Source organism: Cucurbita moschata, unplaced genomic scaffold, assembly GCF_002738365.1.
Source record: "Cucurbita moschata cultivar Rifu unplaced genomic scaffold, Cmos_1.0 Cmo_Scf00025, whole genome shotgun sequence".
Taxonomy (NCBI): Eukaryota; Viridiplantae; Streptophyta; class Magnoliopsida; order Cucurbitales; family Cucurbitaceae; genus Cucurbita; species Cucurbita moschata.
The window spans coordinates 868,905-896,687 of record NW_019268541.1 but is presented as its reverse complement, the minus strand read 5'-3'; the positions used below and the strand labels follow the sequence as shown (position 1 = coordinate 896,687).

The 27,783-nt window shown below is 35.7% G+C and overlaps 8 protein-coding genes across 10 annotated transcripts; 5 read left to right on the top strand and 3 right to left on the bottom strand.

The window, feature by feature from the left end:
- The first annotated feature begins 577 nt into the window (after positions 1–577).
- On the top strand, positions 578–4,106 carry LOC111461334. The gene is made up of 4 exons (XM_023104832.1): positions 578–619; positions 777–992; positions 2,596–2,789; positions 3,653–4,106. The coding sequence occupies exons 1-4, from the start codon at positions 578–580 to the stop codon at positions 3,708–3,710; spliced, it is 510 nt and encodes a 169-aa protein (XP_022960600.1). The 3' UTR covers positions 3,711–4,106.
- Positions 4,107–4,962: 856 nt separating this feature from the next.
- LOC111461537 lies at positions 4,963–7,676 on the top strand. The gene is made up of 3 exons (XM_023105088.1): positions 4,963–5,160; positions 6,409–6,609; positions 7,221–7,676. Exons 2-3 carry the CDS (start codon positions 6,428–6,430, stop codon positions 7,405–7,407), a joined length of 369 nt encoding a protein of 122 aa, XP_022960856.1. The 5' UTR covers positions 4,963–5,160; positions 6,409–6,427; the 3' UTR covers positions 7,408–7,676.
- Positions 7,677–7,865: 189 nt separating this feature from the next.
- On the bottom strand, positions 7,866–10,352 carry LOC111461533. Its single transcript, XM_023105081.1, has 7 exons — positions 9,818–10,352; positions 9,466–9,551; positions 9,178–9,256; positions 9,041–9,100; positions 8,786–8,907; positions 8,597–8,668; positions 7,866–8,339 (listed from the first exon to the last, which is right to left on the bottom strand). Exons 1-7 carry the CDS (start codon positions 10,202–10,204, stop codon positions 8,237–8,239), a joined length of 909 nt encoding a protein of 302 aa, XP_022960849.1. The 5' UTR covers positions 10,205–10,352; the 3' UTR covers positions 7,866–8,236.
- Positions 10,353–10,727: 375 nt separating this feature from the next.
- On the top strand, positions 10,728–12,346 carry LOC111461538 (60S ribosomal protein L31). The gene is made up of 3 exons (XM_023105089.1): positions 10,728–10,817; positions 10,914–11,023; positions 11,832–12,346. Exons 2-3 carry the CDS (start codon positions 10,941–10,943, stop codon positions 12,109–12,111), a joined length of 363 nt encoding a protein of 120 aa, XP_022960857.1. The 5' UTR covers positions 10,728–10,817; positions 10,914–10,940; the 3' UTR covers positions 12,112–12,346.
- Positions 12,347–12,362: 16 nt separating this feature from the next.
- LOC111461536 lies at positions 12,363–14,581 on the bottom strand. Of its 3 annotated transcripts, XM_023105086.1 has the most exons (7): positions 14,316–14,580; positions 14,186–14,247; positions 13,996–14,079; positions 13,739–13,793; positions 13,255–13,390; positions 12,644–12,694; positions 12,363–12,565 (listed from the first exon to the last, which is right to left on the bottom strand). In XM_023105086.1, exons 1-7 carry the CDS (start codon positions 14,425–14,427, stop codon positions 12,466–12,468), a joined length of 600 nt encoding a protein of 199 aa, XP_022960854.1. In that variant the 5' UTR covers positions 14,428–14,580; the 3' UTR covers positions 12,363–12,465. The 3 variants fall into 3 exon arrangements, with proteins under 3 accessions (XP_022960854.1, XP_022960855.1, XP_022960853.1); XM_023105087.1 differs by lacking the exon at positions 13,996–14,079 and having other exon boundaries at positions 14,316–14,581; XM_023105085.1 differs by having other exon boundaries at positions 13,996–14,247; positions 14,316–14,565.
- A 526-nt stretch (positions 14,582–15,107) lies between these two features.
- LOC111461523 (beta-galactosidase 7-like) lies at positions 15,108–17,760 on the top strand. The gene has a single exon (XM_023105067.1). The coding sequence runs from the start codon at positions 15,111–15,113 to the stop codon at positions 17,583–17,585; it is 2,475 nt and encodes an 824-aa protein (XP_022960835.1). The 5' UTR covers positions 15,108–15,110; the 3' UTR covers positions 17,586–17,760.
- A 3,511-nt stretch (positions 17,761–21,271) lies between these two features.
- LOC111461333 (beta-galactosidase 7-like) lies at positions 21,272–23,653 on the bottom strand. The gene has a single exon (XM_023104831.1). It carries the CDS (start codon positions 23,651–23,653, stop codon positions 21,380–21,382), a length of 2,274 nt encoding a protein of 757 aa, XP_022960599.1. The 3' UTR covers positions 21,272–21,379.
- Positions 23,654–24,057: 404 nt separating this feature from the next.
- Positions 24,058–26,640, top strand: LOC111461719 (beta-galactosidase 7-like). The gene has a single exon (XM_023105343.1). The coding sequence runs from the start codon at positions 24,058–24,060 to the stop codon at positions 26,530–26,532; it is 2,475 nt and encodes an 824-aa protein (XP_022961111.1). The 3' UTR covers positions 26,533–26,640.
- The last annotated feature ends 1,143 nt before the right edge of the window (positions 26,641–27,783 follow it).

Sequence of the window (27,783 nt, the reverse complement as noted above, 5' to 3'; positions counted from 1 at the left end):
TAGTTTAAAAAAAAAAAAAAAAAAAAAAAAAAAACAGCTCATATTTGGAACAAGTAAAAAAATGACAACTTCTAATGTTGTGGAGATTGGCAGCAACCTGAAATTAAGAATTGAAAATCTAGCTTCTAATGTTTCCCTAATCAACAGCAAAGTTCCTTCCTTTCTCCCATTTGGTTCTTTTTGTTCTTCATTTATTTATTTTTTATTTGGTTTTATTATCATTATCATTATGGAATATTTCACATATTCTACATTGATTTTGTTATATTCATTTTATATAAATTAAATAATTAAAAAAAAAAAACAAAAATACCTACATGTGATTTTGTTTTCTAATTGGATTATTAGAAATAAAATGAAATCTTAGATTCAAATTTGAACCTAACAAGATTTGATTTAATCTAATTTTTAATAATATTATTTAAAAAATAAAAAAGAAAAATTAAATATTGAATTATGTTTAATCCCCTACAATATCTTATAAATATATTAAGTAAATGTTAATATATATATATATATAATGCTTTTGTATTTTCGATGTTTTTTTTTTTTACACATAATTGAGCATAAAGTGGTTATGACTTTGCTTTGGGGTTTCAAAAAGTCTCGTACTAATGGAGTTAGTATTTCTCAATTATAAATCTATGATTATTCTCTAGATGAGAAGACGTGGGACTTTCATCAGAAAATGATTAGAAATTAATTTTAGAGGCTAAGAAATTAAAAAAAAAAGGAAAAAAAAAAAGGGGTGGTGGCGGTAGGGATTATATTAATAGCGTTCAACGGCCATAAGTCCCCACTGCGTACGTGTTAAGCGAGCGGAGTGTTTTGTACGAACACGTTTTCATAAACCAAACAGAGGATCCCCAGAGCCAAGACAAGTCCATGGGGTTTTCGCAGAAAAGAAACACCGCAATCTTTGTCCTTTTACACTTCCAAATCTAAATAAAACTTTCCCATTTTCTTCAATCTCCATCTTCAATGAATTGTTGGTAAGATATCCATTTTCTTCTGGGGCCTCTTTCCTCTCTAAGCATTTATAATCTCATCCTTCGTTTCTGCCTACAACCTGTTTGAAGAAATGTCTGTGAGGCACTACGTTGCGATCCACCGCCATTTGGCATACCATTTTGACCATTAATAATATCTTATTCTCTTTTATTTTATTTTGATATGCTTTGTTTCATCTGTCACGTCCCTCCTCCATCCCCTACTTCAATGCTGCTTGCCCAATTCCTTGCTTACTTAGCTGTTTGGTTCATCACCGTCCTTTTGATTCTGTGCCCATTATGTTTTCTTATTCTATTTCCCATTTTTATTCATTGTTTTCTGGGCATTGCCTGCATTGGGTTTCTCCCCATTGTCATCTTTTGTTATATAATTTTAGCAAACATCTGCCAGGTCCTTGCGTTTTGGTGTTACTCTGTGGAACAAATGCTTTTATCTAATATTTTACTGAGTTTTGAACGTTGTCATTTTTTTAAAAAATTCAAATTTTGTTCTATTATATTGATCTTGTCTCTTCAATTTATTAATCAGGTGTATGATTGAGCTGGTTCATATTATTTTTTAGCCAAAAATCCATGCAATCACTAGCAAGACATATGGTTATGAATGAAAAATATTTCCTTCTTCATTGGGAGTTTTATTTACTAGACTGTAACCAAATGTTTGTGAATGAAAAACATGTAAAAGAACATTGGAAAGTCATTTAAACCAATTCTTAGTTTGGAAAAAACAGAGTCAATTTAGAATTTAGTTGATTTTCAGATTACTTTTTACCTCCACCTCCGTTTTGTCATCTTTCGTTTTCAGTCAGCTTCTATTTTCTTGTTTTTTTTCCCTTTAATATTTATTCTTACCTGTTACAGAGCTGTGAAGGAACTTATAAACACCCATTTGTTAAAAAAACCTATACAATTCGAAGATATTAAAATGGAATATTTATTTCATGAAATTTGTTGTTTGTCTGACAACTAGAGAACTTCTTTCCATTTGAGAAAAAAAAGAAAAAGAAATGTATTGTTTGTGATGAAGTGTATCAATGATTAGGACTCCTAAATTATGACTGTGATGCTTAATAATCAAATTAAACAATTGTGTGATCCAAGAAGCTCCACACCACAACAGGCAAACCGAAAGGGGGATGAGTCAAGCCTTTAAGCCAATAATGGTAGATTATATTGTATATGATTTGATTTTGTATCCCATTTTGTTTTCCAGCCAAACCAGCCAGGCTGGCTTGGCGTTTGCCAACAGAGACTATGAGCTCGTGCATTGGGACTCATGAAAATGGGGTTTTGTTTTTTGTTTTTGTTTTTGTGTATCAGAGAAGGGTCTCGTAACTCCAACCAACTACATGATTGATTGATTGTCTGCTCTGCTTTTCTTTCTTCACAAAAAAGAAAATGAAAGGATATTCTTGTGTAGACTGCATGCAATAACATGAGTGAATATATATATATATATATATATATATATATATATATATATATATATATATATATATATATATATAAGTAGAGAGGAGAAGCATGTTAGTGTCCTTTTCCTTCACATTTCATTAATCATTATTCTGTTTGTAATTTTTTGCAGAGTTTTGGCAATTTCCATGCACGATATGCCAATTGGGTTTCTTCTGCTATGTCCCATTCTCATATATTAAAGTGGCAACTTGGCACTATCTTCTCTGGCTGCTGTAATGGTGTAAAGCTGGGGGGAAATATCCAGCTCACATGCTCAAATCTTACTGCCCAACACACTTACTCAGAAGTGACAACAAACATCTGGTTAGAACATTTCCTTCTCTCTTCAATTCAATTCAAACTACTCTGATTTTTTGTTAGGAGGTTTCGTTATGATTTTTACCTTGGTGGAATTGGTTTATGCTGAAATAGTTGAATATTTATCCCTCAATTCGTGGAATATTTATGAAGAGGTGGATTTTAACATCAAGCTAGATAGATCTTCGAACTTATTATATTTTTCATTAGATTTTTCAACATCCACAAAAAAGATCTATACTCCAAAACACAAAACTCTATATGTTGTTACTGTTAAGAATCACGAGTGTCCAAAATAGTATGATATTGTCTACTTTAAATACAAGTTCTCATGGTTTTGCTGCTTTGAGTTTCTTCAAAGAGCCTTGTACCCATGGAGATGTATTATTCACTTATAAACTTATGATCATTCCTTAAATTAGTCAATCTGGAACCCCCTTCCAATAATCATCGGCAGTTAGTTGATGCCATACTAGATCAATAGTCAGCTTAATTTTATTTTATGTGCCGAGTCTTCAATAAGAATTGAAAATTATCCTTTTTAACGTGAAGGACCCAAAATTTTAAATAGTGACATGTAATTTGCATAGGTCAGGATGAGTTGGAAAGCAGTGGGATTATTTAACACATTAGAATGAGTGTGAAAGCAGCTGAGTAGGGTGAGTTTGTGAGCCATGTTTTTTATATAAGATTGACAACTGTTTGGTAGTCCTCCCCATGCTTCGGCCTCACACGCTCCATGAGGCCTGAGGGGTAGCTGTTCCAAGACCTTGGGAATTGAATTGCAAGTTTCTATTTTGTATGTAGCTCCTCGGAAACTCACTCTTCTTTTTTTTTCTTTTGCTGTTTTGTATATTATATTACTTCAGGCTCACTTCCCAATGCTTCGAAATTAATGTCAACATGCTCATGCTTCTCATTAAATGAGCCAATGGGATGGCACGAAAACCACAAGTATTCCTAGGCACGAGGGAGGACGTTAACAATTTGAGCATAGTTCGACTTATTTACTTGTTAAATTTTGAGATTTCTCCCAATTTTAAGGATCAAATGTTTCCATGGACGGACCTCGGTCATGTGAGATTTGCTTGTTGAGCTAGACCAATGAATATATTATTGTGCGAGTACATAATTGATATTCAATGAGCTAATCCAGCAGACGCATTCAAGTTTGACTCAAACTTTGATCCAATTAGCCAAGCCCAAGGTAGGATCATATACTTGACTATTAAAGATTAGGTCGACCGAATTCAAGTCCATACATAGCCTCAAGCTTGTTGAACTTGGGGATTAGACCGAGTTTATAGGGCTACGCCGGCCCAATAATGAGGTTGAGACCGAAATGTTACCATTCCTGTCAATGTGTGTGTTTATATATATGTTTTGGCATATTTGATTCCAAAACCTGATTTCACAAGAATTTACACATTTTAGCAATAATTGAATTTGTATGTTTGGTTTCCTAATAGATTTTTATTTATTATTATGATTTAGCACAATTTATTTGTATTTGTTAATTTTTCTTTTAATATTTCTATCCATTGGGAGGTTAGAAAATATTGGTAGAATCTAAGTCGTGGGTATTTCATCACAGTATAAATAATAAATTCTATTAAATATATGTTTAATAATTTTCCCAAAAATCATATTGTTTAGTCAAATTTTAAGTATTACAGGCATTCCTCTTAACCCTAGATCCAACAATTGGGCACGCAAATTTCAGACAGAGCCCAACAAATGCAAATTCACCGGATCATTAGCTGGGTTAGGCCCAACTAATGTACGAACGTCAGGCCCAGTAAAGCCCAGCCCATTCAATGTACGGACGTCAGGTACAGTAAAGCCCAGCCCAACTAATGTACGAACGTCAGGTTCAGTAATGCCCAGCCCAATATCGCGTATGCTTTTTTTAGGACACCATTTTGCATTAGCTATTAATAGAAAGTAATTGGTTCATAATAGTAAATCACCTTAAAACTATTTTTTTTTAAACATCTTTAAATTAATCCTATTTTAAATATTTATATCCTTGGACAAGGGTTAAATATATATATATATATATATAATTTTCTGTAATAATTTCTAAATATTTTTACCAATATACTTATATATATATATATATATATAGATAGATTTATTTATTTGTCGAATTTTGAACATGAAAAGGTCGATGAGAAAGGAGGAAATCTCGAAACGGCCCCTGGCGTTCTGATATCATTTTTCTATTTTCTCATTCACGAACTCACACATAGCTCGCCGCGGCATAGTACAATCTAGAGCTAGAAGAAGAATCGGCGAACAATTCCACTCAATCCCGTCGCCTATTTAGATTTCTTCTTCGTTTTTGATTTTGCATTTCCCAATCACTTATTCAAAGGTAAAGTTCTGGCAGTCCCCTTCTCCGTTTTCTTTCTAGTTTGTATTTGTTGGTTTTGTGATTTCACTAGAGTGTTGATTTCTTTTTAAGAACATTGATTTCTTGTTTTTTACTATTTTTTTTCATCAGATCTCAATTCCTTGTTTGCTGATGTACTCTTTCGATTTTGTAATTGTTAAATGTTTGAATTGACATGTTGAATTTTGAATCGTGGCTTCGTTGTCTCGATTTTCAGGGTTCAGTAATTACGGAACCGTCGTAGGGTGCTTTTTTTATAAGATTGCATCGAATACTAGGTTTTTGTTTCTATGTTGAAAATTCTTAATAATTTGTGGCGATTTGGATTGTTTAATGCCGCGACGGAGTTGGCACATCACGCCGGAATATGGCGTCTGTGTTGCGAGGATTCCGGTTCTATTGTAGGCGTCATCAGGAAGTATAGTCAAGTGCAGTAATTTTACGCGGCTCTCACACTCTCTTCTATATATATGAAGTGAAAGAATGAGTAGAGGCGCTTCTATTCTTGTCCGAGTAATGATTAGTTTGGGCTCAAGTCCTATTCTTACCTTACCTTCAACTGTAAATTTGATCTGTTCTTGTACATCAGTTTTACTGGAAATTTTATAAAGTATGATAGAAGTTGAGCTTTTTTCTGCATCTTGTATGTTTTGTAAGTTGAGAGAGAGACAGATAGAGAGTTCTCAAATCTTTGCTAACACTGTGTTTAAGCTACTACTTATTGATCTTTGATGTATATCCGAAGTCAAATTTGCACTCCTTCCCAGCATATTTTGTCAGTAATTCAGGACCATTTCTTGCTAGTTAACTTCCCACTTTGGTGATGTTGAAACTAAGGTGTCAAAGCTTCTTAGTACTTCAAGCAGGAGACACTGTCTAAAAGATTCATGATAACTCATCTAAGTTGATGTTTGTGGTTAGTCATGTAGTAGAGAATCTTTAGTTTTGACGTTTGATTTTCTAGAGACCAAAACCTGGGAAGGACATGGTGGCCATGTGGTCATAGGCTCAAGACAAAATGTTATGATGCTAAATGTCAAATGATAGTATTAGTTTCAGAGTATGGATTTTTTGAGGGCTTGATGAGTTTTGTTGGGGATTAAAAAATTTGTAAATTTATAAAGTAATATCCTGATATAGTTAATATGATTTTTCTTTAAGCATCATTTTCATGTTCTTAACTTCCTCAGTTGTTACAACATCTCATATATTTTGTATGCTGCTTTTCAGGGCATTAGACTTCAAACTAATGGCATCCAAGTTGACTCAGTTACAGTCCAAGGCCACTCAAGCATCACAATTTGTGTTAAAGCATGGGTGTTCCTACTACAAGCAATTATTGGAACAAAACAAGCAATTTATTCAGGAGCCACCTACAGTGGAGAAATGCAACCAGCTTTCTAAGCAATTATTTTACACTCGTCTTGCCAGGTCATAGTTTCTACACTCTCTTTATCTTGGTGTATTGTCTGACGTTATCGTTTTGCATCTTTTTGCAATTAGGAAAGAGTACCCATTCTTCCTATAATAATGCAGGCCCAAGTTTTTCTTGGTCTGTTGGTGAAATATTGTGCTTAGTCATTTGTGTTTTCTAGTTTCATTTTGTCAATACATGTTTTTCTACTTGTTTTTCAATCTTACGTTTTTCTTCACAATATATGATATCATTCTTCTATCCCATGTGACTAGGTGAATATAAGCCTCCTCTACAGCCTTTCATCAATGTAGTTTCTGGCTTGTTGAGTCCTTTTTTAACCATTTAATTTAATTTACTTTTTATGAGTATAAATGTTGTGTGGTACCATGGTGCTGCGATCATTATGAGTTTGTGTCAACTGTTTTAGAGAAAAAAAAATAAGTAAATTGACGGCAGTGCTGGCTCTAAACTACAAAATCCATGTCTTCCAAGATTTGTAATTACATGTAGCATTGTTCCTAGATTTACTTTATGCATAGGATAACATTTAGAGTTCTTTGTGTGGAACATGAGGCGAAAAGAATATCATTTGACATTCTTTTCGACATGCATCTTATTGATACAGTATTCCAGGCCGATACGAATCGTTCCATAAGGAACTTGATTACGTAAAACAATTATGGAAGAACAGACAAGAGATGAAGGTGGAAGATGCTGGTATTGCTGCTCTATTTGGTCTGGAGTGCTTTGCATGGTTTTGTGCTGGTGAAATTGTGGGAAGGGGTTTTACTGTCACCGGATACTATGTCTGAGGTTGTTTTCCTTTGGGAAAACATGCCACTTAGATCATCCGTAAGTTTGATTTCCTGCGACATTGTGGTTTGTACCATTCGAATGACATGAATTCTGCATGAAATTTTGTTGTTTTTCTGCAACATTGTTCTGGAAAGTTAGTATTTGGTGAGAGGAATGAGTTTACTTCGTAATAATTCATGTATCCAGGGTAACTTGGATGGATAACAACGATGCTGTTGCTGCTTTCTTTATAATCTCCTGCAGACTTTGCTTCCTATTGAGTTCATACCCTCTCTTATTTTCATCTTCGAACGTATTCACTGTTAAATTTAATCCGACATACTGAACAAATTTATTGAATTTTTGTAGCACAGGACTTGTTAGTCTTCATCATCATTTAGACAAGACTCATGAGCATTTAGAGATGAAGACTCATTTGGGTTATCATCATTTGGTTTATTGTTACGTCTCCCAAAAAGTAAAATAAGAATAGAATAAAAATCTCTACCATTCGATCTTATTAGAGTCTCTTGTTTCCTATCAAATCATCATATATATATAAATCATAGAGATGATATGAACTCAAATTCAAGAAATCACTAATAGAACATGACATTTGTAGGCAAGTCATCGAGAAAATTGGGTAAACAAATTGCTGGAACAAATGATGAGCCAATAGACAAATTTTGTGTGACTTCTTCTCTTTCATTACTAATCTCCTACATACTGGCGGACAATGAAGTGAAGCATTCCCATCCTTGCAGCTGAAAAACTTGGTAGGGTTCGTTCTTCCCATATTGGTAGAGAAGCAATGGAGGCATTCTTAAGATGGTTGGGAAGTATAAACTATATTTTGTGAGTGCTGTAACCTGCATCTTCTGATGTCAAATTCTCTTTCCAATTCTCAAACTCTGATCCACCAAATACCAATTGTTTGATTCCAACGTAGCTGATTTGTCAACATTTTGGAGGGCCATAAAAGTATATCAGCAATTAGTAAACCAATACCCATAAAGAGCTCATATGAGAAGAAGAAGAAATGCAAAACCCAAACCCAAAAACAACTGATTTGTGTAAGAGGGTGAAAATCCAGTGATGCTATTGCACACTTCACAGGCAGCAGATAATAGGAAGAGCAAAAGTGTTTATATTTGGAAACTAAATTTGGGAAAGAAAACATTAGAATGAAGTGTAGTAGGAACTTACTCAGAACTAATCTGGGTTAATGCATTTATCAAAATATCTAGAATCAACGGTTCGCTCGTCCCGATATCAACCCTGTGCATAAAATTAAGTAGATCAATGAGAAAGATTATATGAACACACCTGTGTCATGTTAATATGAACAGTAGATCTCGACGTCGTCATCAAGGAAATTAGACTAAGAGCTATTACCATATGCGAGCCAAGTTGTCCTGAACCTCAAAATCCCCAATGTTATAAAATGTGGTTGGAGTAACATTGGCTCCCTGAATAGCGTCATAACTTGGCCGTTTATCCAATGGAGATTGAGAAAGCTGAGGAGATGAACTTAAATGAGCAACGATGACTAATGTGATTCATTTCCAAGTAAAATCATGCAAACCCTTTAACAACTTGGACAGGGCATAGCTAAAGAACATAAATGTTGGGTGAGATATTGAAGTTTACCTGCATATTCATGGAATTGCATCCACCAAGACGTCCAATGATGTGCCATGACCTAATGGTCTATGAACAAAAATAATAAATCTAACTCACTCAAGTTCTTTTAGGCAAAAGCTAACATAAAAGAATCAAGAACTTACATCACAAATTAAGGTGATATCTTTGGCCAATGGAGTGTTGTAGAATTCAAACCATATATACGAGTTCGAGAAATCGAATCTGGAAGAAACATCGACAAATCATGTCCAATTCAAGACTAAAGGAGATAATATATATGAAATCGAATCATGGTACCATAAAAAACATTCAACCAAAAGTTCTCATAAGTTATAGAATAGATAGTTCATCACTAGGGTTCTCTGTTTCACTGCCTCAGGCACAATCACATGCATTCATCCATGGACTACACGTCGTAGAATTTAGCTTACTTGTTGAATGTAACTTTTACTGGAACGGCTGATCCCGTTTTTGGCTGCAATATCTTGTTCCTTTTCTTCCTCAGCCTCTCTTCCATCTACAATTTAAACACAGAAAGCTAAAAACGAAAACGCTTCTAATGAATACTGACGCGTGTTCATCTACATATTTCATCTTAGATCATCATATTTGCACTCCTATACGAACCCTAGCACATAAACGAATGACTCAAAGAGAAATGATTGCCATTAAGCAGCAACGAGAAGTTCAAGTCGAAAATGTCCACTTAATAGTTCAAATGAATGCAATATGTTCAAATAACATAGAAAAGGCGACTACAAGGAAGAGATAAGAAAGCTTTACTTTGGACCGAAATTTCTCTGGATCATCAACACTAGTTCCGATAATTTCAGCGAACTCAGGGTCTCGATCGTAGTCCTTTTCCCCTTCTCTTCCTCTAAACCCACTCGCACTAAAAAATCCATCGTCTGCATCATAATCTTCGCCTTCTTCATCCACCACTTCGATTTCACTGGACGGGATATTCTGAGTTTCCGATTTTTGGTCGCGGCTAGATCTAGTCACGTATTGGCGCAGCTCAAGCCTAGGAAAAGAATTCCGGTGATGAACTTTACAGACCGATGATGGATGAAGGACATGGTTGGCTCGGCGGGAAATTTTAGCGTCGATTGTTCTGATCGGAAGATGAGGCGGCGTGAGAATACCGTCGGATAACTGCAAGACAATCATTTCGTTGTATGGAAGCAATGGACGGATTCAGAACCAGCAACGATGAAAGTTTGAAGATCAAAGGTTCCTGAAAATTGAAAAGAAATGGAAGTTCGAATGAACTCGAAAATCAACCGGCAAACGGCGCGGCCGCTGCTGATTTGTCTTATCCAAATGTTCCTGAAAATTGGTCCTTACGCAGGCTTTCAAATGGGCTTCGTTTCAAATGGGCTTCATTTCAAATGGGCTTCGTGTAAGCCCAATACTCAGCCCACTAAGAAACTAATGCAAGGTTATTATTATTATTTAAAAAAAAAAAAAATATATATATATATATATGATTTTTATTTTAATTAATTGTATCAAAATTTAAGGTTTTAAATCTAAATATTTCTATTTTAGTTTTTTAAATTTAGATAAAAATTAAAAAACGTATTTTTTAAAAAGAAAATAGCCTAAATTATTATGGAGTTTGGGCTTAAAAGAACACCTGGGCCGCAACCACTACCAAGCCCAATGGTGGATAACACGTTGATAAATTGGTACGACGCTGAAATTAGGGTTTTTAGTACCATTTTTATTGTACCCTTTCATCTTCACTTCTCGCCTGCTGCATCGCTTCAACCCTCGCAAGGTCTCTCTCGATCTGCCATCTCTAGATTGTCTGAAGTTTCGATTTCTTTTCTCTAACGGATTGAAATTGATTTCATCTGACATTGTTTGATATCAGGTGTAATCGAAGAAGCCGACTGCAGATATGGTTGAGAAAACGAAGGGGAGGAAGGAAGAGGTGGTCTCAAGAGAGTACACCATCAATCTACACAAGCGTTTACATGGCTGGTACAAACTCTTCATTATTTTTCCTTCTGGTTTCCATTCCGTTTGATTGAGTAGTTTATCTCATTCATCGATATTAATTGATGTCATCTCCCGCTCAATTAATTTATTAAGCTACTGTTTGATGTTCGTCCAATATCTATGGCTAGCGATTTTCAATTTCTTATGCTTTGAAACTAATTTCTTCGTTATGAGACCTTTTTTTTTTTGTTTCTCGTGAATTAAATTGTAAGATTACTTGGCGTGGTAAGTTAACGTGGTTTATTTGTATACATATATCAAGACTATGTTGATTGTGAAGCTTGTATAAGATAAGAGTTAGGGGATAAAGGATAAATTTCATCGTGGAATTTCATTAAGAACACGCATCAGCTGATCTAAGAAATGTAGAATGCAATGGTAGTATAATGCCTGTTTTGGGTATTGAAGATGTAGACGAGATTAACAAGAGTAATGAAAGCAAGATTTTGGAGAATTTTTATGCAAGTTTATAAGGCAGAAGGTCAATTGAACTACTAAGAAGATGAAATATGGGTAGTTTGTTATGTAGTGTGAAATATTGGACTAGTGGTCTGGTGGATGGTTTATGTGCTGTTTCTTCTGTGTCTCTACGCAACTTTTCATATGTAATTTATAGTCTAGTATTTTGTGTTTGTATGTTTTTTGTTTCCCCCTTCATTGTATCAGTAGTCTATAGTCTAATTCCAATCATTTTCCCCTTTCGCGTCCAATTTGAATCCCGAATTCGTCTACAATATTGCTACTGTAGCAACTGCATAGTTCTCATGTTTGCTGAAACTTTAAATGACAGCACCTTCAAGAAGAAGGCTCCTAAGGCCATCAAGGAGATAAGGAAGTTTGCAGAGAAAGCAATGGGAACGAAGGACGTCAGGGTGGACGTGAAACTGAACAAGCATATCTGGAGCAGAGGAATTCGAAGTGTTCCAAGGAGGATTAGAGTTCGTATTGCACGCAAGAGGAACGACGATGAAGATGCAAAGGAAGAACTGTATTCGCTTGTTACCGTTGCAGAAATCCCAGCAGAAGGTTTGAAAGGATTGGGCACTAAGGTCATCGATGAAGAAGATTGATTTCACATACCCATTTGCCTCTTTATCAGTTATTTCCAACTTTTGGCAACATTTTTGGTAAAAGACTTGAGTTCTTCATTGTCCCATCCTTCGGTACATTTCTTTATTTTACTTCGAATCCTAGCGGAATCGGCTTTTTTTTTTCTTTTCTTTTTATAATTTATAGTTGTGCTTGCAATGGTTATCGTTGTAGTATCAATTTTACCTTTCACTATTGAACTTGCTTCTCTTTTAAGGATGAACCTTGATAGTAAATCATTATAAAACTCGAGCTTGTTCGGGTCAAAAAATGAACTCCAGATATAGTTTCTTCAGGGAAGGAAATGCATGAATTATACGAGGTTCATGCAATTTTCAGGTAGCTTTATAAGAATACATATAACCTCTAAGTTTTCTTATTTCCTCGGACGATTCGGCCAGCAGATGATCAACATACAAACAGATTCCAGCCCCACTGCATTAAACTGAAGCATATGAACTCCAAAGTTGATATTCAAGGTGAGATAATCATATTATCATTTCCAGAAACTACCTGAGAGGACCAAAGGGACGCCAGATAACCTCCCATCGAAACCTAGGCAATCTGCATAATCAAAATACAACATACGTTCCAAACTGTAAATTCATCCTTGTAAGGGCAATCAATCAAAGAATGAAGTAATATATAGAAACATATCAGCCCTCTAGATAAATAGATTAAATTATAAGTTTAGTTCATAAGCATCAAGGTTGTATTTGTTTGGTCTCTCGACTTTAGAAAGTCCCCAATAGATCCTTGAAACTCATTCTCATCTTTAGTTAAAAGCTTTGTGTAGAACTGAAACGTTGAGGTTTAAAAGGTCCTTAAACGTTAAAGTTAAGGACCAAAATCTCAAATTTCAAAAACTAAATTTGTAATCTAATTTCTGTTATTGAATATTTTAGCAACATGTACTTGCATGCATATATGAACTAAACATGAAATCTCCACATTGTACTGCTGCTATATGAAAATGGGCATAACAGTCAAAACAGAGCATTTAGCATCCAACAACAAACGAAGAAAATAGAGAGATTTTAATTGCGGAGTCAAAAGTCATATCCTAAAATCTTTCATTTGGTAGCAAAACTTTGATAAAAAGATTATGAAATTTCTTACCATACCTCATCATGAAATATAACCAGAAAACTGAGAGTAGGATGCTGACAAAGAATGAGCACCAAAGCCACCGCCGTTGGTAACTTGACTTGCTTACAATCCCAATGATAGAAAATGAACACGCTAAAATAGCAACCCAATCTGTAGAATTTCGACAGTTGACATTAGCAAGATCCCATGGCGTGAAAGCATATATATCATCAAAAATAAAATTCTCTTCTATGATCTTTGCGGTGGGCTTGAATTGTTATAAATGGTATCGGAGTCAGACACTAGGTGGTGTGTTAATGAGGGACGCTGGACTCCAAAGGGAGTAGATTGTGAGATCCCACGTTGGTTGGATAAGAGAACGAAACATTTTTTACAAGGGCATCGAAATCTCTCCCTAACAGGGCGCTTCCTCTTAAAAATCTTGATGGGAAGCCCGACAAAATTCAAAGAGCACAATATCCATGAAATGAAAGTAATGAATAGATTTGTAAGAAAAACCTGCAGCTATAATCATCCATGATTCAACATCCTCCATGAAGTAAACATGATAACGCTGCATAAGGGGAAAAATAAGCATAAAAGGATGGAGCCAAGAGCATAAACTCAATGAGCCCGTGACTAGCAGCATTTAGAACCAAAATAATTAAATTGGAATGAAATTCTTCAACGAAGTTTAAATTCATGAAAACAATTGAATTCAACAAAACGGCATACATCGCAGGACAAATCGATAAATCTCAGCAATATTAGCATACCAGTTCAAATGGAGAAGAAACCTGCTGAACGATTGAGTAAAGAAGAAAAGCCACAAAGCAAAAAAGAAATGCCGCAAACACAGTCTGACGAACAGTCGATCCACAGAGAAGAACAATCGACATGAGAATCCCTAATCCTCCACTTAAGAACAAAATAAAATTAAATAAAATCCGCTGAATCATACGATACCCTCCATAGAAGACTCTGTTGATCATTTGCCCTTTCGAACGAACGAACCATCTCCTCTTGCACTGTAAATCAAACGCCGAATAAGAAATTAAAAAACGCCAGCGAAAGTACTCCGGAGAGGATCGATTACCTTGGCTGTCAATGGGACAGAAATCGTCGAAGGACGGATCATCCCGAGAAGGACGCGACGCCGCATCTTTCCCCGATTTCATCCAAATTCTACCTAATCTCTTGATAGCCATCTTCAACTCAACGTCGCACGCCGCGATCTGGCTCTGCGTTCTCTTCGCGGAAGAATGCCAATATTGAAGTCCAATAGCGGGAACCTGAAGATTGAGCCTCTGCCATCGTCATCCACGAAACGCAAATGCCATGCTTTAGCCTTTGGTTTATTACCGTATTTTACCTTAATTTATACTATATTTTCTCTTTAATCCATCTATTAATTAAAATCTTCATATTTATAAGATTAATTAATAATATCATTGAAAATGTTCTAACACTGAAAATATTAAAAAATTTTGATTTAAGATACAAAAATATTTTATATAACTGTAATTATTAATTATTTTTTAGAACCAGTCGATAAATTAGTTGGTACTCATTTTTAATTATCATTTTAACTATCACTTCTGTATTAAATTTTTGTTAATTGCATTTAATATTTTTTAATTGGATAATAAGCTATTTAAGGATAAGGCCAATAGCCATAGACAAAGTTTCGACCTTTTTTTTCTTTCTATTTTTAGAAAATTAATTGTCTTTTTTTTTTTCCTATTTTTAGAAATTAATTGTCTTTTTTTTCTATTTTTAGAATCCCTCGACAACTTGAGAGCAAATATAGGCTCTAAAAGAACTCTCATCTTATCACCATATTTCCCTATATAAACACTTCCATTAACACAACCGAATAAACAGCGTAAAGATGTTTAATCTTGGATCGCTTGTTCTTTGGCTAGTTGTAATTTTATCTTGTTTATCTTTTTGTACGGGAAATAGTGTTACCTATGATTCAAATGCCATCATTATCAATGGCAAACGACGCATTATCTTCTCAGGTTCAATCCATTATCCACGTAGTACCGATGCAATGTGGCCTGATCTTATTAAAAAAGCTAAAGATGGTGGACTTGATGCAATCGAGACATACATTTTTTGGGATCGTCACGAGCCTCAACGACAAAAATATGATTTCTCTGGAAATCTAGATTTTATCAAATTCTTCCAACTTATTCATGATGCGGGACTTTATGTTCTAATGAGAATTGGTCCTTACGTATGTGCTGAGTGGAACTATGGAGGTTTTCCAGTATGGTTGCACAATATGCCGGGAATTGAATTTCGAACAGACAATAAAGTTTATAAGAATGAAATGCAAACTTTCACGACAAAGATAGTGAATATGTGTAAACAAGCCAACCTTTTTGCAACTCAAGGAGGGCCAATAATTATAGCTCAAATTGAGAATGAGTATGGAAACGTGATGACACCGTATGGAGATGCAGGAAAAACATATATCAATTGGTGCGCTCAAATGGCTGAGTCTCTCAATATTGGTGTTCCATGGATCATGTGCCAACAAAGCGATGCCCCACAACCTATGATTAATACATGCAATGGATTCTATTGTGATAACTTCACTCCTAATAACCCGAAGAGCCCAAAAATGTTCACTGAAAATTGGGTGGGATGGTTCAAGAAATGGGGCGAGAAGGACCCTCATAGAACGGCAGAAGATGTAGCATTTTCTGTGGCTAAATTTTTTCAATTTGGTGGGGTGCTTAACAATTATTATATGTATCATGGAGGTACCAACTTTGGAAGAACATCGGGAGGTCCATTCATCACTACGTCTTATGATTACGACGCCCCCCTCGATGAATATGGAAACTTGAATCAACCTAAATGGGGACATCTCAGACAACTTCACGCATCAATCAAACTTGGAGAGAAGATTCTGACTAGCAGCACTCGCTCGGATCGAAACATTAGTAGCTCTGTGACCTTAACAACATTCTCCAACCCAACAACAGGGGGTAGGTTTTGCTTTTTGAGCAACACAGATGCTAGCAATGATGCTACCATAGATTTGGAGGCAGATGGAACATATTTTGTACCGGCTTGGTCTGTGACCATTCTTGATGGTTGCAACAAGGAGGTTTACAACACTGCAAAGGTTAACACTCAAACATCTGTATTTGTGAAGGAGCAAAATGAGAAGGAAAATGCACAACTCTCTTGGACTTGGGCTCGTGAGCACATGAGAGATACTCTACTAGGAACTGGTACATTTAAAGCAAACCAGCTTTTGGAACAAAAAGGATTTACTGTTGATGTTAGTGACTACTTGTGGTACATGACAAATGTTGACATCGATCAAACGTCTTCCCCTCGTGATGTAACTCTTCAAGTGAATACAAAAGGTCATGTGCTTCATGCTTTTGTAAATAGAAGGCATATTGGGTCGGAATGGGCGAACAACGGTCAGAGTTTTGTACTTGAGAAACCCATCTCGTTAAAATCTGGAACCAACACGATAACCCTTTTGAGTGCCACAGTTGGACTAAAAAATTACGATGCATTTTATGACATGGTGCCAACTGGAATTGATGGAGGTCCTGTTTATCTAATTGGAAGTGGGAATGTCACAACCAACTTGTCGTCAAATTCATGGTCTTACAAGGTTGGGTTAAATGGAGAAATGAAGCAATTTTACAACCCGACGTTCTCTTCGAAAGTAAAATGGAGGCCATTTGAACACAAATCTATTAGAAGGCGAATGGCATGGTTCAAAACAAACTTTAAAATCCCATCCGGAGTTGACCCAGTAGTGTTGGATCTGCAAGGAATGGGAAAAGGTCATGCTTGGGTAAATGGACAAAGCATAGGTCGATTTTGGCCTTCTTTCATTGCTGGCAACGATAATTGTAGTGAAACTTGCGACTACAGAGGTGCATATGAGTCTAACAAATGTGTTGGAAATTGTGGGAATCCTTCCCAACGATGGTATCACATTCCCAGATCGTTTCTATCGGGTGACACAAATACCTTAATTTTATTTGAAGAAATTGGCGGAAATCCTAAACAGATCTCGGTTCAAACCATCACTATTCAAACTATATGTGGACATGCTAACGAAGGGAGTACCTTAGAGTTATCTTGTCAAGGAGGACGTATTATATCTGAAATACAATTTGCTAGCTACGGAAATCCCGAAGGAAAGTGCGGGTCGTTTAAACACGGGTTATGGAACGTGGTAAATACCCTTCTTCTGGTGGAAAAAGCTTGCATTGGTAAGGAAAATTGTTCAATTGATGTAACTGGGGAGTCGTTTGAAATTAGCGATGCTACCAGTTCATTGGCATCCTTGGCCGTTCAAGCATTATGCTCAAAGAAATGAAAAGTCTATAGTAATTACTAATAGGGTAAAAAGTCTTAAATACCCCTAATAGTGGCATGTCTTCAGTGGTAGAATGGTAAATATTCACCATCTTGGAAGATTTATCCCTTCTCTTATTATATGTAGAGATTGATGGAGCTATTGATTCATATCAGTAAAGTTACAACTTTACTTTATAATTTAAATTAACATAATATTAACGTTATTATATGCTCCATTATGATGAGTTTGTATGTTATGTTCCACTCTTTAGTAACCCACAAAATGAAGCTAAAAGATAATAATTTTAATACAAATGAAGTTATATTTAATAATTTTAGATGTGTTTATAGTAAATTTAAAAACATATTCAAAAAGTTGTGTAATTATTATTTATGATATAATATCATTAATTTATAACTATTCATACCCAAAATTTGAAATCTAAATTAGGGATATAGTCACATTAACTACTTCTCAGAGGTAAGGTGACAAAACCCGTTATTATTATAGTCAATCTAAAACATGACGCATTGACCAAAGCCATATATCATCTCCACTAAAAAAAAAGAATTATGTCTTAAAAAAAATATATATATTCTCCCCTCCTCTCCACTAATCTCTCTCATTTACTGGAATGGCAGATTTAAGAAAAGTCTAGACTCACATTTACTAGAAGAGAGATGAATTGAGAAAAGTCTAGACTCCATTTACTGTAATGGCAAAGAGTAAAGAGTGATCTCGTCAATTTCTTAAGGTATATATTAAATATTTCTCTTTTTTTTTTATACCAATTTCATCTTTACGAAATCACAGCCAATGATATTTTAGATCCGTGAATTGTTGCAATTATTTAAGCTGTCAATAATCTTATATGAATTATAGTAAAAGAATAAACAAATGAATGGATTAAATGGTAGGGTTGGATGTATGGTACTACTTCACACATGGCCCATGTACGCGTACATGGACCCACCAGGTGGCCTCGTATACATTTCTTTGGGCTTGGCTTGGTTGGACACAACGTGTTACACGTCGCCAGACACCACAGAACAAAAAATGGCCCGCATGATATCATAGCGAACCTAAATATCGTAATTCATTCTATCGTAACATAAAGGGGAATTATCCCGATGCAAGTGATATATATAAATATCGCAATTCATTTCTTCGTAACATAACAGGGAATTATCCCAAGTGACATACATAAATGCATGAGATCCCTTAACATATCTAACGTGACATTACATAAGCATTGCTAACATTGCATATACGTTTCTTACATTCCAGTTGCATAACCATCTTATGACATGACTCGATAATACTACGTGTATCCATGGCATCGATCAACATTTTTCATGACATATAATACTAGCAGATTAACCATCTTTTCATAGCAAAAACAATCAACAGTCAACATCACCCATAACTTTTCATAGTGTAAACAATCAACAGTCAACATAATTCATAGCTTTTCATAGCGTAAACAGTCACATAATCCATACATCATATAGTCATCACAATAAATATGGTGCATGCAGGGGCCACAAGGCATGCACCATCATACAACACGTAGTAAGTCAACTCCAACAGTAAGGTCACTTACCTCGATGGCTTTAGTCGAAGTCACTCACAGCAAGCTAATTCCAACGGTTAAATACGTCCTATAATAACCACATAAAAACTTAGTAACCTTTCATAACATACCCTAACTAAATCTGATGCTATTTATCAAAATAAACTCCCAACACAATTTGTGTTATGAACTATAATGACCTCAGATGGTAAAACTAAGGGCAGAAATGACTTCGGAAGAGTCGAAAACCTTGAAATCGTATATTATAGTGATACTGATCCGATAAGCCGAGCTAAGCCGTGAGTACGCGTGTGAAGCCGCCAGGTTCTTTGGACGTGCGCCTGTGGAGTTGGGCTGCCGATGGAAACACAGCTCGTTACTGTTTGGCCGAATTGGAGGTTGAGCGTGAGGCGGGTTACCTGTCCCGCTTTGTCGTCTTCCTAACCCGCAACCACGCGAAACCCTAACTCGTCATTGCGTCGTCAATGATGCGGTTGTCCTGCTCCGATTCCAACGATGCGCGACACCTTCACCTATTCTAATGCCTTTCCGTCACCGACGACCCCCGACGCAACTTCTTCTTTCCGCCGGTCACGCAGCGTCTTCGACACAAGCGCGGCGATCCCAACGTCTATATCTTACTTCCACTTGAATCATTTTTTTTAAATAGTAACCCTAATGTTCCGAGAGAAAAGTTTGGAGAGAAAAATTGTTTTCAAGGGAAAATAATCTCAAGACATTTTCCAATAAGGGATTTTAGGATAAGAAAACTTATTAGAGAAATAGGAATGTTTCCATTAGGCAATAAATGTCTCGCACCCAATCCCTTTTTGTGAAGATTACATGATAACATTTAATTATTTGTCTTATTTTATTTTCAAAACCTCGAATCGTTACCCTATCTTACTCCTATCGTTACATTTCATTTTGTGCATCATTCTCGTATCCTATCTCAAACATATCATTAAACACATCGTACCATAATTATTATCATACAATTCACATATTATAACATATAAGAAGCATATCAAAGACAATTCATACATATCAATATATATGATACGTGCAGAACTACAAGCCACGTGTCACTATCAAATATAATCATGCCGATAGTAAGGCCACTTACCTGATTAGCTTAGGCTGATGTCCCGACGTTTTCCTTAATGAAAGTCCATTGAAATCCAAGTCAACCTATGCGAGCCCATAACGTTTCAAGTTTGAACTTCTATTCATGATATTAATGTTCCACACAGAACATTTAATACCCTCTAATATTTTCAGGATATTCTATTTTCTCTTATTTGTGTGTTTCTTTATTTTTTTTATAATTATATTCAGTCTTCCCTCTTTTCCATTTTTTTCTTGGTTTTAATTTAATCCATTAATTTGTTTATTCTTTTACTATAATTCATATAAAATTATTAACCATCTAAATAATTGCAACAATTGGTATAAAAAAAAAGAGATTTAATATATACCTTAAGAAACTCTTTCTTTGTGATCTCTCTTCCAGTACATGTGGTCTACTGTCATTAGTGGAGAGAAATAAGAATTGTTTATTTATTTATTATTATTATTTTTGTTTATTTATTTTTAAAATGTAATTTTTTTATTTGTTTATTTCTTTGTATACTTATTTACATATCTATTTATTTTTTTAGCTGTAACAGTCTTCATACCATCCTCGTCAAATATGGTTTTTGAAGATAATATATGGTTTTGTGAAATGCGTCATGTTTTAGATTGATTATAATAATAACGAGTTTTGTCACCTTACTTTGAGGAGTAGTTAATGTAACTATATCACAATAGATGCATCCCTAATTTAGATTTCAACTTTTGGATATGAATCGTTACAAATTAATGATATCAATTTTGTAAATAATAATTACAACTTTTTAAATATATTTTTACTATCATTATAGATTTAAAAAAAAATTACTATAAACACATCTAAAATAATAAAATATAACTTTATTTGTATTAAAATTATTATTTTTTAGCTTCATTTTGTGGGTAACTAAAGAGTGGAACACAACATACAAACCCGTCATAATGGAGCATATAATAACGTTAATATTATGTTAATTTAAATTATAAAGTAAAGTTGTGTAACTTTATTGATATCAAGCTCCATGCATACAAGTTCTCGAAGATGGTGGACATTTACCATTCTACCATTGAATACATGAAAGTATTAGGGGTATTTAAGACTTTTTCCATATTATATTAGGCCTTTTCAGTCGTTTGAGCATAATGCTTGAACCGCCAATCTTGCAGATAAATTGGTAGCATCGCCAATTCCAAACGACTTTGCAGATACATCAATCGAACAACTTTCCATACCAATGCAAGCCCTTTCGACTAAAAGAATGCTGTTGGAAACATTCCATAAGCCTTGCGTAAATGACCCGCACTTTCCTCCGGGATTTCCATAGCTGGCAAATTGTATTTCGGAAATAATATGCCCTCCTTGACAAGACAACTCTAAGGTGCTCCCTTCGTTAGCATGTCCACATATAGTTTGAGTAGTGACGGTTTGAACCGAGACTTGTTCAGGGTTTCCGCCAATTTCTTCAAATAAAATCAAGGTATTTGTGTCGCTTGATAGAAACGATCTTGGAATGTGATACCATCGTTGGGAAGGATTCCCACAATTCTCAACACATTTGCTAGGGTTATATGCACCTCTGTAGTCGCAAGTTTCGCTACAACTATCATTGCCGGCAATGAAAGAAGGCCAAAATCGACCTATGCTTTGTCCGTTTACCCAAGCCTGACCTTTTCCCATTCCTTGTAGATCCAATACGACTGGGTCAACTCCGGATGGGGTTTTAAAGCTTGTTTTGTACCACGTCATTCGCCTTCCAATAGAAGCTTGATCAAATGTCCTCCATTTTCCTCTCGATGAGAACGTCGGGTTGTAAAGTCGCTTCATTTCTCCATTTAATCCAACCTTGTAAGACCACAGATTTGACGACAAATCAGTTGTGGCATTTCCACTTCCAATTAGATAAACAGGGCCTCCATCAATTCCAGTTGGCACCGTGTCGTAAAATGCATCGTAATTTTTTAGTCCAACTGTGGCACTCAAAAGGGTTATCGTGTTGGTTCCGGATTTTAACGACATGGGTTTCTCAAGTACAAAGCTCTGACCGTTGGTCGCCCATTGCGACCCAACATACCTTTTATTTACAAAGGCATGAAGCACATGACCCTTTGTATTCACGTGAAGAGTTATATTATAAAGAGATGAAGTTTGATCGGTTTCAACATTTGTCATGTACCACAAGTAGTCGCTAAAATCAACCGTAGTAGCTTTTTGCTCCAAGAGAAGGTTTGCCTTAAATTTACCAATTCCTTGTAGAGTATCTCTCATAGGCTCAGGAGCCCAAACCCAGGAGAGTTGTGCATTTTCCTTCTCATTTTGCTCCTTCACAAACACAGATGTTTGAGTGTTAACCTTTGCAGTGTTGTAAACCTCCTTGTTGCAACCATCAAGAATGGTCACAGACCAAGCTGGTACAAAATATTTTCCATCTGTCTGCAAATCTATGGTAGCATCATTGCTAGCATCTGTGTTGCTCAGAAAACAAAACCTACCCCCTGTTGTTGGGTTGGAGAATGTTGTTAAGGTCACAGAGCTACTAATGTTTCGGTCCGAGCGAGTGCTGCTAGTCAGAATCTTCTCTCCAAGTTTGATTGATGCGTGAAGTTGTCTGAGATGTCCCCATTTAGGTTGATTCAAGTTTCCATATTCGTCGAGGGGGGCGTCGTAATCATAAGACGTAGTGATGAATGGACCTCCCGATGTTCTTCCAAAGTTGGTACCTCCATGATACATATAATAATTGTTAAGCACGCCACCAAATTGAAAAAACTTGGCCACGGAAAATGCTACATCTTCTGCCGTTCTATGAGGGTCTTTGTCGCCCCATTTCTTGAACCATCCCACCCAATTTTCAGTAAACATTTTTGGGCTCTTCGGGTTGTTAGGAGTGAAGTTATCACAATAGAATCCGTTGCACGTATTAATCATAGGTTGTGGGGCATCGCTTTGTTGGCACATGATCCATGGAACACCAATATTGAGAGATTCGGCCATTTGAGCGCACCAATTGATATATGCTTTTCCTGCATCTCCATACGGTGTCATCACGTTTCCATACTCATTCTCAATTTGAGCTATAATTATTGGCCCTCCTTGCGATGCAAATAGGTTAGCCGCTTTACACATATTCACTATCTTTGTCGTGAAAGTTTGCATTTCATTCTTATAGACTTGATTGTCGGTTCGTAATTGGATCCCTGGCATATTGTGCAGCCACACTGGAAAACCTCCATAGTTCCACTCAGCACACACGTAAGGACCAATCCTCATCACGACATAAAGCCCCGCATCTTGAATAAGTTGAAAGAACTTGATAAAATCTAGATTTCCAGAGAAGTCATATTTTCGTCGTTGGGGCTCGTGACGATCCCAAAAAATGTATGTCTCTATTATTATTATCATTAATTTCTAAAAGTGCGTAAAGACCATTAAATAGAAAAAATCCGTTATTATTATAATCAATAAAAAACATGAAGTATTTAACAAAACCATAATGGTAGGAAGAGCGTAACTGCCCAAAAATAAATAAGTACTTAAATAAGTAAACAAAAAAAAAAAATTAAAAAAAAAAAAAAAAAACAACTCTAAGTCTTCTCCACTAATCTCTCATCCCTTTCTCATCATCTCTCCTCAAACAAATTTTTACACCAGAATCTCAAATTTTTAGAAATTAATGGTCTTTTTTCTATTTTTAGAATCTCTCAACAACTTATGAACAAATATAGATTCTAAACAACTCTCATTTTATCACTATATTTTCCTATATAAACACATCGATTATGAGCAAAGGAACAAACAAGCTAAAGATGTTTAACATTCGATCGCTTGTTCTTTCCCTTGTTGCATCTTTAGCTTGTTTGTCTTTTTCTACGGCAGATAATGTCACATATGACTCAAATGCCTTAATTATCAATGGCGAACGACGCATTATCTTCTCAGGTTCAATCCACTATCCACGTAGTACCGATGCAATGTGGCCTGATCTTATTCAAAAAGCTAAAGATGGTGGACTTGATGCAATAGAGACATACATTTTTTGGGATCGTCACGAGCCCCAACGACGAAAATATGACTTCTCTGGAAATCTAGATTTTATCAAGTTCTTTCAACTTATTCAAGATGCGGGGCTTTATGTCGTGATGAGGATTGGTCCTTACGTGTGTGCTGAGTGGAACTATGGAGGTTTTCCAGTGTGGCTGCACAATATGCCAGGGATCCAATTACGAACCGACAATCAAATCTATAAGAATGAAATGCAAACTTTCACGACAAAGATAGTGAATATGTGTAAAGCGGCTAACCTATTTGCATCGCAAGGAGGGCCAATAATTATAGCTCAAATTGAGAATGAGTATGGAAACGTGATGACACCGTACGGAGATGCAGGAAAAGCATATATCAATTGGTGCGCTCAAATGGCCGAATCTCTCAATATTGGTGTTCCATGGATCATGTGCCAACAAAGCGATGCCCCACAACCTATGATTAATACGTGCAACGGATTCTATTGTGATAACTTCACTCCTAACAACCCGAAGAGCCCAAAAATGTTTACTGAAAATTGGGTGGGATGGTTCAAGAAATGGGGCGACAAAGACCCTCATAGAACGGCAGAAGATGTAGCATTTTCCGTGGCCAAGTTTTTTCAATTTGGTGGCGTGCTTAACAATTATTATATGTATCATGGAGGTACCAACTTTGGAAGAACATCGGGAGGTCCATTCATCACTACGTCTTATGATTACGACGCCCCCCTCGACGAATATGGAAACTTGAATCAACCTAAATGGGGACATCTCAGACAACTTCACGCATCAATCAAACTTGGAGAGAAGATTCTGACTAGCAGCACTCGCTCGGACCGAAACATTAGTAGCTCTGTGACCTTAACAACATTCTCCAACCCAACAACAGGGGGTAGGTTTTGTTTTTTGAGCAACACAGATGCTAGCAATGATGCTACCATAGATTTGCAGACAGATGGAAAATATTTTGTACCAGCTTGGTCTGTGACCATTCTTGATGGTTGCAACAAGGAGGTTTACAACACTGCAAAGGTTAACACTCAAACATCTGTGTTTGTGAAGGAGCAAAATGAGAAGGAAAATGCACAACTCTCCTGGGTTTGGGCTCCTGAGCCTATGAGAGATACTCTACAAGGAATTGGTAAATTTAAGGCAAACCTTCTCTTGGAGCAAAAAGCTACTACGGTTGATTTTAGCGACTACTTGTGGTACATGACAAATGTTGAAACCGATCAAACTTCATCTCTTTATAATATAACTCTTCACGTGAATACAAAGGGTCATGTGCTTCATGCCTTTGTAAATAAAAGGTATGTTGGGTCGCAATGGGCGACCAACGGTCAGAGCTTTGTACTTGAGAAACCCATCTCGTTAAAATCTGGAACCAACACGATAACCCTTTTGAGTGCCACAGTTGGACTAAAAAATTACGATGCATTTTACGACACGGTGCCAACTGGAATTGATGGAGGCCCTGTTTATCTAATTGGAAGTGGAAATGCCACAACTGATTTGTCGTCAAATCTATGGTCTTACAAGGTTGGATTAAATGGAGAAATGAAGCGACTTTACAACCCGACGTTCTCATCGAGAGGAAAATGGAGGACATTTGATCAAGCTTCTATTGGAAGGCGAATGACGTGGTACAAAACAAGCTTTAAAACCCCATCCGGAGTTGACCCAGTAGTATTGGATCTACAAGGAATGGGAAAAGGTCAGGCTTGGGTAAACGGACAAAGCATAGGTCGATTTTGGCCTTCTTTCATTGCCGGCAATGATAGTTGTAGCGAAACTTGCGACTACAGAGGTGCATATAACCCTAGCAAATGTGTTGAGAATTGTGGGAATCCTTCCCAGCGATGGTATCACATTCCAAGATCGTTTCTATCAAGCGACACAAATACCTTGATTTTATTTGAAGAAATTGGCGGAAACCCTGAACAAGTCTCGGTTCAAACCGTCACTATTCAAACTATATGTGGACATGCTAACGAAGGGAGCACCTTAGAGTTGTCTTGTCAAGGAGGGCATATTATTTCCGAAATACAATTTGCCAGCTATGGAAATCCCGGAGGAAAGTGCGGGTCATTTACGCAAGGCTTATGGAATGTTTCCAACAGCATTCTTTTAGTCGAAAGGGCTTGCATTGGTATGGAAAGTTGTTCGATTGATGTATCTGCAAAGTCGTTTGGAATTGGCGATGCTACCAATTTATCTGCAAGATTGGCGGTTCAAGCATTATGCTCAAACGACTGAAAAAGCCTAATATAATATGGAAAAAGTCTTAAATACCCCTAATACTTGCGTGTATTCAATGGTAGAATGGTAAATGTCCACCATCTTCGAGAACTTGTATACATGGAGCTTGATATCAATAAAGTTACACAACTTTACTTTATAATTTAAATTAACATAATATTAATGTTATTATATGCTCCATTATGACGGGTTTGAATATTAGGTAAAGTTTGGTATCTACTTTTTTTGCAGTCTAATCTTGGGAAAGAAGGGAACTTTATTACATTAATGGACTCGAACACCGAGAATTTCATTATTTCTTTCATCTTAGTAAGCTTATTATTAAATACTTCTTTTATCCTAAAGTAACTAAGGACAACTTTGTAGATTATGATATTTTATTTATAAAATCATCTCCACCACATATTTCTGCCTAATCCTATATTATACTATAATTTCTTCCCTTATTGTCGGGTTATTTGTGGGATATTATTATTGTGCTGTTTTTCCTTTGTCGGTCAATCTTATATATAGTTTTTTTATTATTTTTTTTTTTTATGTATATTTGATCTATTAAACATAATTTGTCTAAAATCTATTAGGCATAAAATTAAAAAATGCACTGACCTACTAAATATTTTAATATTTTATATTTATATCACTCAAATCATATATTATAATTTAATATCATTATGTGAAGGTAAGTTTGGAATTAAAATATTAGGAGCTCTTTCTCCGAATTTCATCCATTATTTTTTAGGCATAATCTAAAGGATTAATGTGGTTTGAAATGGAATTCAATTAGATATTTATGATTATGCAAAGAGTAAAAATAAAAATGATCTAAAACGGTAAAAGTCGTTGTTGGATGAGATTCACTGCCGTCAAATATTCGATTGTCGTGCCATTAATTTACCGACTTTTCTAATTTCTGCTTTCTCTTTGATTTAGTTCCACTCACTAATTACCGACAACATCCACTAAATAATAATAATTTTAATACAAATAAAGTTATATTTAATAGTTTTAAATATGTGTTTAATAGTAAATTAAAAAAATTAATCTAAGTTAAAAAAAATAATCATAGTTATTCACTCAATATTATGAAATTATCAACCTATTGTGTATTTAAAAAATGGTGTAATTATTATTTATAATATAATTTAATAGATTTATAACGACTGTGCTCAAGATTTATAACGAGAGATCACAAAAAACATATTAATGAGAACACATTTTTGCTATTCTACTAATACTTGCTACTAATAC

Bases quoted from the DNA above. Each gene is read 5' to 3' on its own strand.
- LOC111461538 (XM_023105089.1), top strand. From the start codon at position 10,941: ATGGTTGAGAAAACGAAGGGGAGGAAGGAAGAGGTGGTCTCAAGAGAG. The intron at 11,024-11,831 runs GTACAAACTCTT...TTTAAATGACAG, and splicing joins CACAAGCGTTTACATGGCTG to CACCTTCAAGAAGAAGGCTC.
- LOC111461334 (XM_023104832.1), top strand. From the start codon at position 578: ATGACTTTGCTTTGGGGTTTCAAAAAGTCTCGTACTAATGGA. The intron at 993-2,595 runs GTAAGATATCCA...AATTTTTTGCAG, and splicing joins CCATCTTCAATGAATTGTTG to AGTTTTGGCAATTTCCATGC. The intron at 2,790-3,652 runs GTTAGAACATTT...ATATTACTTCAG, and splicing joins GAAGTGACAACAAACATCTG to GCTCACTTCCCAATGCTTCG.
- LOC111461333 (XM_023104831.1), bottom strand. From the start codon at position 23,653: ATGATAATAATAATAGAGACATACATTTTTTGGGATCGTCACGAGCCC.
- LOC111461536 (XM_023105085.1), bottom strand. From the start codon at position 14,381: ATGCGGCGTCGCGTCCTTCTCGGGATGATCCGTCCTTCGACGATTTCT. The intron at 12,695-13,254 runs GTATGGTAAGAA...TTGATTATGCAG, and splicing joins TGGTTATATTTCATGATGAG to ATTGCCTAGGTTTCGATGGG. The intron at 12,566-12,643 runs GTAGTTTCTGGA...AGTTTAATGCAG, and splicing joins CGTCCCTTTGGTCCTCTCAG to TGGGGCTGGAATCTGTTTGT.
- LOC111461523 (XM_023105067.1), top strand. From the start codon at position 15,111: ATGTTTAATCTTGGATCGCTTGTTCTTTGGCTAGTTGTAATTTTATCT.
- LOC111461533 (XM_023105081.1), bottom strand. From the start codon at position 10,204: ATGATTGTCTTGCAGTTATCCGACGGTATTCTCACGCCGCCTCATCTT. The intron at 9,552-9,817 runs GTAAAGCTTTCT...TTTAAATTGTAG, and splicing joins CAGAGAAATTTCGGTCCAAA to ATGGAAGAGAGGCTGAGGAA. The intron at 8,340-8,596 runs GTAAGTTCCTAC...TTGACAAATCAG, and splicing joins TTAACCCAGATTAGTTCTGA to CTACGTTGGAATCAAACAAT.
- LOC111461719 (XM_023105343.1), top strand. From the start codon at position 24,058: ATGTTTAACATTCGATCGCTTGTTCTTTCCCTTGTTGCATCTTTAGCT.
- LOC111461537 (XM_023105088.1), top strand. From the start codon at position 6,428: ATGGCATCCAAGTTGACTCAGTTACAGTCCAAGGCCACTCAAGCATCA. The intron at 6,610-7,220 runs GTCATAGTTTCT...TTATTGATACAG, and splicing joins TTTTACACTCGTCTTGCCAG to TATTCCAGGCCGATACGAAT.